Source organism: Lepus europaeus, chromosome 13 (genome assembly GCF_033115175.1).
Source record: "Lepus europaeus isolate LE1 chromosome 13, mLepTim1.pri, whole genome shotgun sequence".
In the NCBI taxonomy this organism is placed as follows: Eukaryota; Metazoa; Chordata; class Mammalia; order Lagomorpha; family Leporidae; genus Lepus; species Lepus europaeus.
Window position 1 is genome coordinate 29,922,907 of NC_084839.1, and position 13,037 is coordinate 29,935,943.

General features: G+C 39.2%; 1 protein-coding gene across 6 annotated transcripts in view; it reads left to right on the forward strand.

The window, feature by feature from the left end:
* Positions 1-13,037, forward strand: part of RASGRP3 (RAS guanyl releasing protein 3) — a 136,252-nt gene that overhangs the window by 70,442 nt on the left and 52,773 nt on the right. For all 6 annotated transcript variants that reach the window (XM_062209240.1, XM_062209241.1, XM_062209239.1 and 3 more), the window contains exons 2-3: positions 6,301-6,420; positions 10,159-10,357. In XM_062209240.1, the coding sequence (XP_062065224.1) occupies positions 10,288-10,357 (70 nt within the window). In that variant the 5' untranslated portion in view covers positions 6,301-6,420; positions 10,159-10,287. The remainder of the gene's footprint in view (positions 1-6,300; positions 6,421-10,158; positions 10,358-13,037) is intronic.

The window sequence follows — 13,037 nt, forward strand, 5'->3', positions numbered from 1 at the left end:
TAACCAACCCACATCTCATCTCGGGAGACTTCACTTGCATTTTCCCTATCAAGTAACAATATTTGGCTGCAGTGTTATTTACTGCTGGATTGCTAGGGAGACGTTTGGCCTCCAAGAGTTGTCTGGGTAAAAACCTTAGCAAAGTGATGAACGTGGAGAGCACTCAACAACTCTCCTTTTCCTCTGCCTTCTTCCCTTCCTCTTCACCTTCTTGTCTTCCTCTTACCCCTCCACCACCACCACCACCACCAGCATCATCAAATTCACCTGAAGTAAATGGAGCAACCAAAGTAGTAGGGAAATGTGGTTTTATTTCAGTGGATTTAGGCCAGATTCTTTCAGAACGTAGGCACACAGATAGGATTCTTGTTGGTATAATAGAAGTATTTCCAGGAGAAGAGAACATTAATCGTTAAAAAAAAAAAAAAAATTTCCATTAGGGCTGGCATTGTGATGTGGTAGATAAAACCATCACCTGCGATGCCCACATTCCATGTGGATGCCAGTTCCTGTCTTGGTTGCTCCACTTCCTGGTTCCCTGCTAATGTGCCTGGGATAGCAGCAGAAGATGACCCAAGTACCTGGGTCCCTGCATCAATGTTGGAGACTCAGAAGAAGCTCCTGGCTCCGGACTTCAGCCTGGCTCAGCCCTGGCCGTTGTGACCATTTAGGGAGTGAACCACAGAATGGAAGGTATCTCTCTTTCTCTCTCTCTCTCTCTCTCTCTCTCTCTCTCCCTTTTTCTCTCCCTCTCTCTCTTTCTCCCTTTCTGTAACACTTTCAAATAAATAAATAAATCTTTTTTAAAAAAATAATTTCCCCAACTCTAAAATTTTAACTTCTGAGGTAAAATTTTTCTAGTTCTAGGCCTCATTTGGGGATATTATACAATTTGCACACTGGAGTGCCATGGTAAGCTGTAACCTTTCACTGCGGTGGAACCTGTCCATCTGGGAACCATCTGACTGCAGGTGTCTAGTATGTGTGTATATTGCTTCTTTTCCATGTTCAGCTCCAGCCAAATGCTAGCAAAATCTTCCCTTGTTTGGGCTCCAGAATTTCATGCTATTTATTACTAGAGATTCAAGACTCTCATTTCTCATTCAATTTATGCCAGGTAGACTGCTTTAAATATGTTAGCTTGTTTGCCAATGTTAAATACTAGTAACCAAGAAAAAATAAACAAAATGTAGCTAAACCTAGTTACTTGACTGTTGCCACAATAAAAAAAAAATGCAATGAGGCATTGTGAGCTCTGAGCTGGTTGGTACTTGGTACCATGGATTCCCTGCTTGCCAAACTTGCCATAATAATGAAGGTTATTCATTTTCAGACAAGAGGGCCAGTGACAGAATGCTTAGGAGCTAAGCACAGGGAATAGTAAACACTTGTTCTAGACAATGCCTAGAAATTTATTTCTAATAGGCAAATCTTAACATCAGTCAATATTTGATGAGTAATGGAAAAATATATATATTTTTAGAGTCTGACTTGGCTTTGCAACTTAACTAGTAACATGGTGTTGGACAAATAATTTAATCTCCATATATCTGAATTTCTTCATCTATGAAATGCGGGATAATAACACCTTTCAGGGTGTTATGAGATTAAATATAATATAAGTAATTTTCTTGACCTTGTATCTATGACATTCATTGCCATCTACAGGTGGTAATTTTAGATGCTATTTTCTAAAATCCAGGGCACTGTTGATTAATAGTACCTCTTAATTTAGTAAAAGCTCTTTACATAGAAAAACAAAAAATAAACATAACAAAAATTTTAAAACTCAGGAAAATGTCATTACTGCATTAAATAAACACATACAAAGTAAAAATGACAAAAGCATTACTTTTAGAATCGAAAAGTAGAGTATGATCCATGACCATACCCTAGTGCCATTGATAAATAACTTTGGATTTATTGCTCTATTCTTCTATAAAGAACCCCCTAAGTGTTGAGTTCTTTATTCTTCATGTCACTAGTCTGGCCCATTGACAATGATTTAACCTCTGAGCCTTTTTTTTATGTTGATGCTATTCTAGTAAGTTTGTGATAGAACAAACTTTGACAGTGAGATTTTGGTGGGGCTCCTTAAAAAGAACAATGCTTTGCTAGACAAAGAGTAAAGAACTGAGGGATGAGTTGAAAAAATTGAGAAAGGAAGTCAAAATAAAAGCATGGCCAATGCACATGATACACATAATACCAAATATAAAGGGTGAACTGGGAAAAAACAGTCATGCCATCTGGTGACTTAAAACCTTTTAAAGACTATGGGTAGTGAGGGCACTGGAGAGTGTGAACTATGGGACTGAGACAGAGAAAGCCTAGTTGGGGAAGCAGAGATCACAGGGAAGGTACCTAAGATTGTGGTTGCCGGAATGAAATATCCTGGATCAAGTGCAAGGGTGGGAGAGAAATGACTTCCTTGTTATTTTATTTCCAATAGTGTCTCAACTTCATTCTTATCACATCAAGCAAAGCTATGGGAAATGGGAACTGAGATTTGTGCTCTAATGAGGAAACCACCAAGCAAATGCTGGTCTCACTTCAGTACTGGGGCTCCTGATTTTATGGAGATTGTGACTAGACCATAACAACAGAAAGCTGGAATTGCTCCACCAATATGGAGGAGACTTGCCATCTAAGTTTTCCCAGAAATATTAGCCAACTAATTCAGAAATGAAGCAGAAGGAACCAGAACACTGAACTCCCTCTCGAAACAAATTCCAGAAGAGAAACATCAGCCTCTACTCTTGACAGAAATAATCCCTATACTTTTGGCTTCTTTTTTGTGTTCTTCGCAATGTCTCTTGAAAATGTTCTTGGGGGCTGGTGCCGTGGCACAGTAGGTTAATCCTCTGCCTGTGGTGCCGGCATCCCATATGAGCGCCGGTTCTAGTTCCGGCTGCTCCACTTCCGATCCAGCTCTCTGCTATGGCCTGGGAAAGCAGCAGAAGATGGCCCAAGTCCTTGGGCCCCTGCACCCACATGGGAGACCAGGAAAAAGCACCTGGCTCCTGGCTTCAGATTGGCACAGTTCTGGCCGATGTGGCCATTTGGAGAGTGAACCAACGGAGGGAAGACCTTTCTGTCTGTCTCTCCCTCTCACTGTAACTCTAACTCTCAACTAAAAATAAAAATAAATAAAAAAATAAAATGTTCTCTTCTTGCAAACCTCAAAAGAGATCTAACATACCTCCCAGCATATGACCTTATCTCCTTCTGAGAGTAAATAGAAGTCGCCAGACAGTAACTTCTTTGAGTTCTTGCAACTAAAATGACAAACCTTTCTATTCTCATTTTCCCCTTCTTCATGCTATTGCCTTGATGGGGGTTACCCTCTACTTTATCCAAGGCCAACCCCTCCACCCATACATAGGTCCATCATTTCTGTTTTACTCAAGGATCTTGTCAGATGGATTAGCTTCTCACTTTCCCATATTATCAATTTACCTCACTAACTCTTAGCACATAAACATACTTAGATCTCAAAGCAGAATGAGTGTCCAGAAGTTAACTCGGAATCTCTTTTTGGATATCTCAGACAACTTTAACTCATCATGGTCAAAAGTGAACTCGTCATTTGCCTCCCCGTTCCAAACCCTCCCCCCTCCCAGGAACTTGCAACTCCTTCAACATTCCTCAATTTCTCTATCTTGGAGGATGATACCATAAGACAACTAAATATCTAGCTAGAAATCTGGGAATTACTTTTGGATCTGCTCATTCCCCACAGCTAACAGATCAACAAACCTTGCTGGATTTATCTTCAAAGTACATTCTGTAACCAACCACTTCTCTCCATCTCTCCATCTGCATTGCTGGAGGTGTCAACCACATGCTGGTTTAGATAACCACTACCTCTTGCCTGGGTAGTTATATAGACTACTAACAGGTTTCCTCATCCTAACTGTAGGTCTTTACTACAATCTTTTCTCAATATGCAGCTGGAGGAATCTTAAAAATCCAGAAATGGTCATGTCACTCTCCCCACCTTTAAAATAGTGGTTTCCCATTGCCATGCTCCTTAATAGTTTATAATGCTGTTCATGAGCTATTGCTGTTGGCTTTTTAGTCTCATCTCTTTCCACATTCATTACTTCATTTATTCTAAATGTATTTCAGTTTCTCTTATTGCCATCTCTTCACCCATTGTTGGTGTAGCTACAATTCTTAAAGCTCACAGACTATCTTAGTGTCCCTGCTCACCTTTTCTGAACTTCATAGGATGTTTTATTATAATTGTCTTTGTGAAAAATTGTTTGTTAGAACTTAGAAAACTCAACAACAAAAAACCAACCAATCCAGTTAAGAAATGAGCAAAGGACCTCAATGGACAGTTCTCTAAAGAAGAAATACAAATGGCCAACAAATAAATGAAAACATGCTGAACATCAGTAGCCACCAGGGAGATGCAAATAAAAACCACAGTAAGATCACATCACTTCACCCATGTCAAAAGGGCTAAAATCTAAAACGCAGAGAGTAACAAATGCTGGTGAGGATGTGGAGAAAGGGGAACACTTATATACTGTTGGTGGGAATGCAAATCAGTGCAGCCACTGTGAGAAACAGTACGGAGATTTCCTTAAAAATTAGAAATAGACTTGCCACATGATCCAGCAGTCCCACTACTGGGTAGATACCCAACAAACATGAACATATTGTATCAAAGAGATACCTGGCTCCTGGCTTCGGCCTGGCCAAGCCCCAGCTGTTGCGGCCATTTGGGGAGTGAACCAGCAGATTGAAGATCTCTGTCTCTCCCTCTCTTCCTCTTTCTCTGTAGAGAAAGAGGTGGCCTTTCAAATAAATAAATAAATAAATCTTTTTTTTTAAAGATACTATCTGCCATTAGAGGGGAAGTTTCTTCATGTATTTTTGTTTTTCCTTGAAAAAGAGATCATGCTACAGGTAAGAAAGACAATCTTTGGAAGTTCTAATAAGGTCAGCATCATTTAAAAATGAATTATTTTTCTAGATATTTACTAGACTATTTACTGGATAAAATATTTCACCTTATAGATCCTATAATCTTAAATCCAGGAGGAAACTTGTCTGTCATTTTGACATATTTTCTGGATACCATGTGGCAATTTCATCCACAACATCTAATTTTGGCTTGAGAACTTTCAGGAATAGTTGTCCATTGTTGATCAGGCCACAGGACCTACTAATGGATGCTCTAATGTCACAATATTTTTTCTTTGCTTTCCTTTCCCCTTCTCTAAACAAACATTTCTCTTCCTGTTACTTTTACAAATTGGCCCTCCCCTTCAATTTAAGTCCTCTAGTAAAAGTCTTTAAATTGTGATGAGAACAGGAGACACCTAAATATTTAAATATTTGCCTAAGGGAGACACCTTCCCTGAGTGGCCAGTGTTTTGCAGGCTCCGTGGTGGGTGCACTTTATGTGAGCTCACTCATTCAGCAAACCATCTGGTAAAGAAAGCAGCATTAATAACACTGGGCTCTGAAGTAAATAAGACTTTCCCAATTTGATTACTTTATGTTGAAACCCAGTTTTTGAAAACTTGAAAGGTTTTGTTGGAGTCAAAGGCTTGAGATACTAATTTTTAATTTGTTAATGAATAAATGCACGAGAATGTCTCTCCTTTACTATTCCTAAGATTGAGAAAGCTTTTAACTTCCTAGGTAACCTCAGAAGGATTTATTTTTTGGAAAATAGAGGCTTTACAAGTCATGTTAATGAAAGTCCTCACTACATGAGCATATCATGGCCTTTGAAATCACACCCAACAAACATTCTGTTGCCCTTTAAAATGAGAACTTCTCTCTCAGAAATAGGTCAAACTGTCAACACTACAGCAAGTCCTAAGCTACTGGGAGACTAAGCAACCTGAACTAAGATAACATTAACATTCATGTTGAGACCATTGGAAGTGACTTAAGGGCAGTTTGATGATTTCCCACAACAAACTGTTTTAAGGATTTACCAACATTCCAAAGTCAGTGTTTGCAAATTCTTAATGAATAATCCACATTTAAATATATTTGGACTAAGATAATATTTTACACTATGTGTACAAAACTTTGGGCACATTTGTTGGTTTTTAATATGCTAATTAAAAAATCTACTTGACTAAACAAAATCATGTGACCAAATAATTATTTTGAATACCATTTTCCATTTTTAATTGATTTTGTGAGTAAAGTTTAGACAAATCTTGAGGACCACCTAAAATTCAAGGTTTTTGGAAATGCTTTAACACAATGTAGATTTTTTGGGATTTCCATGATTTAACTTGGAACTTCTTTTGGTTCTTTTGTCAGATTCTCCATCATTTAAGTTCAGCAAACAAGTTCTGCAAACTGCTTCCTCAATGCATTTTCCAATGATGATAACTTCTGTTAAAATTATTTCAGAGCTTGAAATCTGTGTGAAAACAATAGGTGAGTATTTCTTTAAACTGTTGCAGGTTATGTAAGAACTGCTCCATGACTCCCAAGTAAATATACAAAGAGAAATGAAAAAAAAAACCCTACCATGATATTAACAAGTTTATCTTTGGATGACAAGATTATGGGTGACCTTCCCCCCCCCCCCCCCCCGTTTCCTTTTTCCTTGGTGTTCTATTTTAAATCACAAATGTGTATTGGTTTTACAATATCAAAGGTTTATTTTTGAAAAGTCAGCTGTAGACACAACAATGTCCATGCATCTGAAATGAGATCTCAGGTGAATGTGCAGGCGACAGAATGCTAAGCAGAAAAACAGACACTTCTACGGATTGCAAAAAACAGATTGTAACCAGATAGCCTGGCCCACCTGGCTCATCATGTACCAGTTTCTTTGCAGATCACAAATATAACTCCAAACATGGTGACAGGTCTTTGGTCCTAGCTTAACTCTAACCACTGTCAGGAGGTCAACACCTTCCCCAAACAGCTCAGGTAAATAAGTTTGATTTCAGTCTGAAAAAAACAGTTTAGTTAAAGTACCCTGTTTGGTTCCAAGTAATACATACTATTCAGTGAGTAACAAGATAAAAAAAATTTCTGTATACATGTGAAACTAATCAAACTTCTTAATTGTTTAATCTGGACATTGAAGACTACTCATAAGGCACAGATTAGAGAAAATCATGGAGGGGCTACTCCAGAATGTCCTAGAAAGAGGTAGTAAATTCTCATTATGAAAGAACATAGAGAGATAATATTAAGTCTAGAAAGCTGCCAGGAATTTCTATCCTAGTGATAATTTACTTAAAACCAATTTAAATTTGTAAAGTAAACCAAAAAATAACCTCTTAAAATGTATAGTACCTTATCCACACTCATGCAAATATGCCCATATGCAAAATCAGACTTTTAACAATTTTTAATTTATTTATTCATCACTAATCTACTCATTAGTTTAGAAAATACATTAATTTAGCAAATATGTCTTCTATATGGGAATCAAAATATTAAGCATTAGGGAAAATACCAGAGAACAAATATAAAAATCCCTGTGATCACAGACTTTATGTTTATAGCACTAGAGATTAAAAAACAATAAGTAAAAAAACATATAGTATGTCAGAAAGTGATAAATCTTATAAAGAAAAAAAAAAAAACAGATGCAGGAAGAGAAATGGACCAGGACAAGTTGGAGGTGGATATGAGGAATATGAGAAAAGAGATGTTGTTGTCATTTGTTTTTATTTTTAAAGGTATATATGTGTGTGTGTGTATTTTAGATATATAAAATATATATAACATAATATATAATATATATATATATATATATATATATATAATGACAGAGAGAGATAGGGAGATACACACACACACACACACACAGATCTATCTTCCATCTGCTGGTTCCCTTCCCAAATGGCAGTGGCTGCAATAGCCAGGACCGGGCCAACTCAAAGAACTCTATCTGGGTCTCCTAGGTGGGTGACAGGGACTCAAGTACTGGAATCATCATTTGCTACTTACCAGGTGCATTAGCAGGGAGCTGGATTGGAAGCAGAGGAGCCAGGAGTCCAACCAGACTCCAGTATTGGATATGGGCATCCCAAGAGGTATGACCTCTGTGTCACAGCACCTGCTCTGATGTGGTTATATATAAGAGTGGTCAGCAAAGACCTTATCCATAAGAGATGTGAAGGAGTTGCCCAGATTTAGATAATCCCATTTTACAAATTATTTGAATTGCAAAAATAGGAGAGAACTGATTTGTCATTTGTTATTTTTATTTCACATTTAAAATAATTCTTTTTATGCTCTAAGAGTAGTAGACTTTTTTTTCCCCATACTTATATGCCTGTTGAAGAGACTCATTCCAATGTCACTCTTCAGTGGTCCCACTGAACTAGTGCAACCATCCAAATGGACAATCCATTTTTTTCCCTACTCATTCATATATTTTCTTTCTGAACTTGACTATAAGTCCATTGTAACCAGGTTGGAATGATGATGTGTTCATCTTGGTAACCCTGGTGCCTAACCAATGCCTGGCATAGGTCAGGGGTTTGATGATTGCTGGTTGAATAAGCAAGTTTGGGATAAAAATTGGCATTGGCTTTAAACAGTTCACAAAACAAATCCCAATGGCTGCATTTACCTACTAAATTGTCCAAATTGGATAAATGTCTTAAAGCGTAACAGCCTTCCTACTTTGCCTGGTCCTATATGGACCTGACATCAAAGGCCACCTTTCTATGCCTGGTGAAGAAGCTCATTCAAAAGTCATTCTGCAGTGGTCCCTCTGGACTAATGCAACCATACATATGGACATTTGTTGTTTTCTATTAATAAATAGGAAGTAGTAAAATAAAATAATGGTATATGCTCGTGATACATTCAGTATAAGCAATGGCTAGAGATTGTTTCCAGCCTCATTTTCCCCATGGCAGTGCTAAAAATGGGACAGCTGTCATCCTCCTTTTTCTTCTACCTCTGTGATAGGTTATATCCTCTTTCTAAGATGGTGTGGAGAGGTGAGACATGCACAATGGATTAAAGGCAAAATTATGAAATCTCGCAGTATCTGTACTTGGTGAGCTTACCAGTAAGCTGGGAATAATTACTGCCTCACAAAATTGTCATGTAGCTCAAGTTGAATAAATGATGTCAAGCATTTGGTGTGGTGCTGAGTGAATTATATAGGTGTTCATTAAATTATTGTTAATGCTTCACTACTGATAATGGTGTTATTATTAGAGAAATCAGGCAAATAGAATTTTTTTACAGCTGAATATTTGTATAATCACTGAGAATAATGCTCATCAATATATTTTCATTTTATTTATTTAAAAAGCAGAGGGACACACACACAGAGGGATCTTCCATCTACTGGTTTACACCCCAAATATTCGTAGCAGCCAGGTCTGGGCTAAGATGAAGCCAGAGGCCTAAGTACTTGGGCCATCTTCTGCTGTTTTCCTAGATGTCTTAGCAGGAAGCTGGATCAGAATTGCCACAGCCAGGACTCAAAGCAACACTCTGATATGGGATGCCTATATCCTGAGTGGAGATTTAACTTACTTGTCACAATGTTGGCCCTTATATTTGCATTTAAAATTTATCTCCTGTATATACCTGCAATACTATTATACAAAAGAATATTTATAATGTTCTTTAAATCTTGTCTTCAGTTAATTTATTTGAGAGGCACAGAGACAGACAGTCAGAGAGAGCACTCCCATCTGCTGTTTCACTCTGCAAATGCCTGCAAAGGCCTGGGTTGAAGCTGGGAGCCAGCAGTGCAATCTAGGTCTCCTACATGGGTGACAGGACTCTGGTTACTGGAGCCATCACTGCTATATCCCAAGGTCTACTTTTGCAGGAGGCTGGAGCCAGGAGTTAGAGCTGAGTTAAACCCAGGTACTCCAATGTTAGATGCAGGCATCTTAACTCCTATGTTAGAAACTTGCTCCCCATTTATAATACTCTTGGATATCTTATTACATAAGAATGTGAGGAAAATGTACAATGTTGCATCAAAAAAATTTTAGCTAAGAAATGGGATTGTGTTTCAAGGGAACATCTCTGTGGTCTCAAAGCATTTGGCAGGCATTTTACAATCTTTGTGGTTGACATAATCTGTCATTTTGATACTTTTCTCATAGATAGATACAGTCAACAGAAGTCATTATCTTTGCAGATAGGAAAGTAATGCTTTGTTTTATTATTTTTTAGAATTTTCTTGAAGTTCAACTAAGAACAAAGTCTACAACTCAGCATTAAAATCACACACGTGCATGATTGTGGAGATGGTCTATCTTGTGCTGAAAATGTTTCTAGGTTTTTGACGACGGCTAAATAATCATGGGGTCAAGTGGACTTGGAAAAGCAGCAACATTAGATGAACTGCTGAGCGCTTGCATTGAGATGTTTGGTATGAATCTTTTTTCCTTTAATTCACTTGTATATCTTGATAATATCACCTCCCTCTGTTTAGAAGCGAGTTGCTTGTGCATTGAAGGTCAATCTATCTTAGCATCTAAAGAATTTTGTATTGACTCCTATCTGTCTCCCCACTTTTACACCCCTTTTCATTTTTAAAAAATACTTATTTGAAACAGGGATTAGTGAGAGAGAGGGAATTGAGAGAGATAAATCAATCTCTTTTCATTGGTTCACTCTCCAAATGCCAGCAACAGGTGAGGCTGGGCCAGGCCAAAGTCAGGAGCCTGAAACTCAATCTGGATCTGCACAGGATGGCAGGGACTCAAGTGTTTGAGCCATCACCTGTTGCCCCCAGGGGACACATGGGCAAGAAACTGGTTAGGAAGTAGAGCTGGGACTCAAACGCAGGAACTCTGAGTAAGCAATTCAACCACTTGGCCTAACATCCTTCCCACTGCTATCTGTATTTCTTTCCCTTTACTGTCCTCAGTTCTTATTTCAGCCAAATTGTCCACTTAATATTTCTGGAAAATTTTTTCACCTCTTTCTACCTCTATGCCTTTGTTATATCCTCTTATTCAAATTCTGCTTTGGGGCTGGCATTGTGGTGTAGTAGGTTAATCCTCCATCTGCGGCGCCGGCATCCCGTATGGATCCCGGTTCTAGTCCTGGCTGCTTCTCTTCCAATCCAGCTCTCTACTGTGGCCTGGGAAAGCAGTTGAAGATGGCCCAAGTGTTTGGACCCCTGCAACCACATGGGAGGTCAGGAAGAAGCACCTAGCTCCTTCTTCAGATTGGTGCAGCTCTGGCCATTGTGGCCATTTGGGGAGTGAACCAAAGGAAGGAACACCTTTGTCTCTTCTCTCTCTGTCTCTCTCTCTCACTGTCTGTAACTCTACCTCTCAAATAAATAAATAAAATCTTAAAAAAATTTCTACTTCAATTCTGACCTTAGAATCGGCCCTTAAGGCATTCAGATCTGGCTGAAAAGCCCATGAGAGAATTTCAGACATGGAAAGCCAAGATATTGTGGCAAAAAATGATCTACATGAAGGATCTCTGTCAGCGAGACCCCAGTGGAAAGAAGGGGCTATCAAAGAAGGATATACTTTTCTCTGAAGGGAGGAGAGAATTTCTACTTTGCTTATGGCCCTATGGTCTAAATGCTGACAGAGTTTGTGCACTCGAAAGGCTTCCATAGCCTTGGCAGCTTGTGTCAGAGCCTTGGGTGATCACTGACATCATAATTAAGAGTGTCAATTGTTAAATCCACAACAGGAATCACTGTGCACTTGCTCCCCATGTAGGACCTCTGTCCTTAATGAGTTGTGCTATGAGAATTAACTGTAAAACTTGTCTTCAAACAGTACTTTATACTTTGTGTGTCTGTGTGGGTGCAAATTGTGGAAATATTTATTTAGTATAGAGTTGGTCTTCTGTATTTAAAGTTAATTAAAAACGAATCTTAATAAAGAATGGGATAGCAGAAGGGAGTAGGAGGTGGGACGGGAGTAGGGGTGGGAGGGTGGATATGGGGGGAAGAGCTGCTATACTCCTAAAGCTGTACCTATGAAATTTGTATTCATTAAATAAAAGTTTTCTTAAAAAATAAAATTCTGCTCCAGGGATTATCCCAGATGTCATTTCAAATATTTGTAACATCGGTCTTGATTTCCTGTATACTGTTTCCTTCTTCCATCTTCCTGTAGCCCATTGTAACTTCTTTTTTTTTAAAATTTTATTTATTTTTTTGACAGGCAGAGTTAGACAGTGAGAGAGAGAGACAGAGAGAGTTATAGACAGTGAGAGAGAGACAGAGATAAAGGTCTTCCTTCTGTTGGTTCACTCCCCTAATGGCCACTACGGCCAGCACTGTGCTGATCCAAAGCCAGGAGCCGGGTGCTTCCTCCTGGTCTTCCATGTGGGTGCAGGGACCCAAGCACTTAGGCCATCCTCCACTGCCCTCTTGGGCCACAGCAGAGAGCTAGACTGGAAGAGGAGCAACTGGGACTAGTATCTAGTGCCCCAACCAGGATTAGAACCCCGGGGTGCTGGCGCTGCAGGCGGAGGATTAGCCAAGTGAGCCATGGCACCAGCCCATTGTAACTTGTTATAGCACATGGTTTTTATGCTATTGTGACTCTTGTTTTTTTTTTTTTTTTCTTTACTTAGACAAGTATGGGTTGTATAATCTACTGCATTCTTTATGTGCACACATTTTTATATCTCCTATTAGTTGTTTTTCTTTTTCTTTCTTTCTTTCTTTCTTTCTTTCTTTCTTTCTTTTTTTTTTTTTTTTTTTGACAGGCAGGGTTAGACAGTGAGAGAGAGAGTGAGAGAGAAAGGTCTTCCTTCGGTTGGTTCACTCCCAAATGGCCGCTATGGCCGGTTTGCTGCGCCAATCCGAAGCCAGGAGCCAGGTGCTTCCTCCTGGTCTCCCATGCGGGTGCAGGGCCCAAGCACTTGGGCCATCCTCCACTGCACTCCCGGGCCACAGCAGAGAGCTGGACTGGACGAGGGGCAACTGGGACAGAATCCAGCACTCCAACCTGGACTAGAACCTGGAGTGCCGGTGCTGCAGCGGAAGATTAGCCAAGTGAGCCACGGCGCCAGCCTCACCTATTAGTTGTAGGCTTTCCAGCTATGTGCTTTTTATATTGTGATCTTAT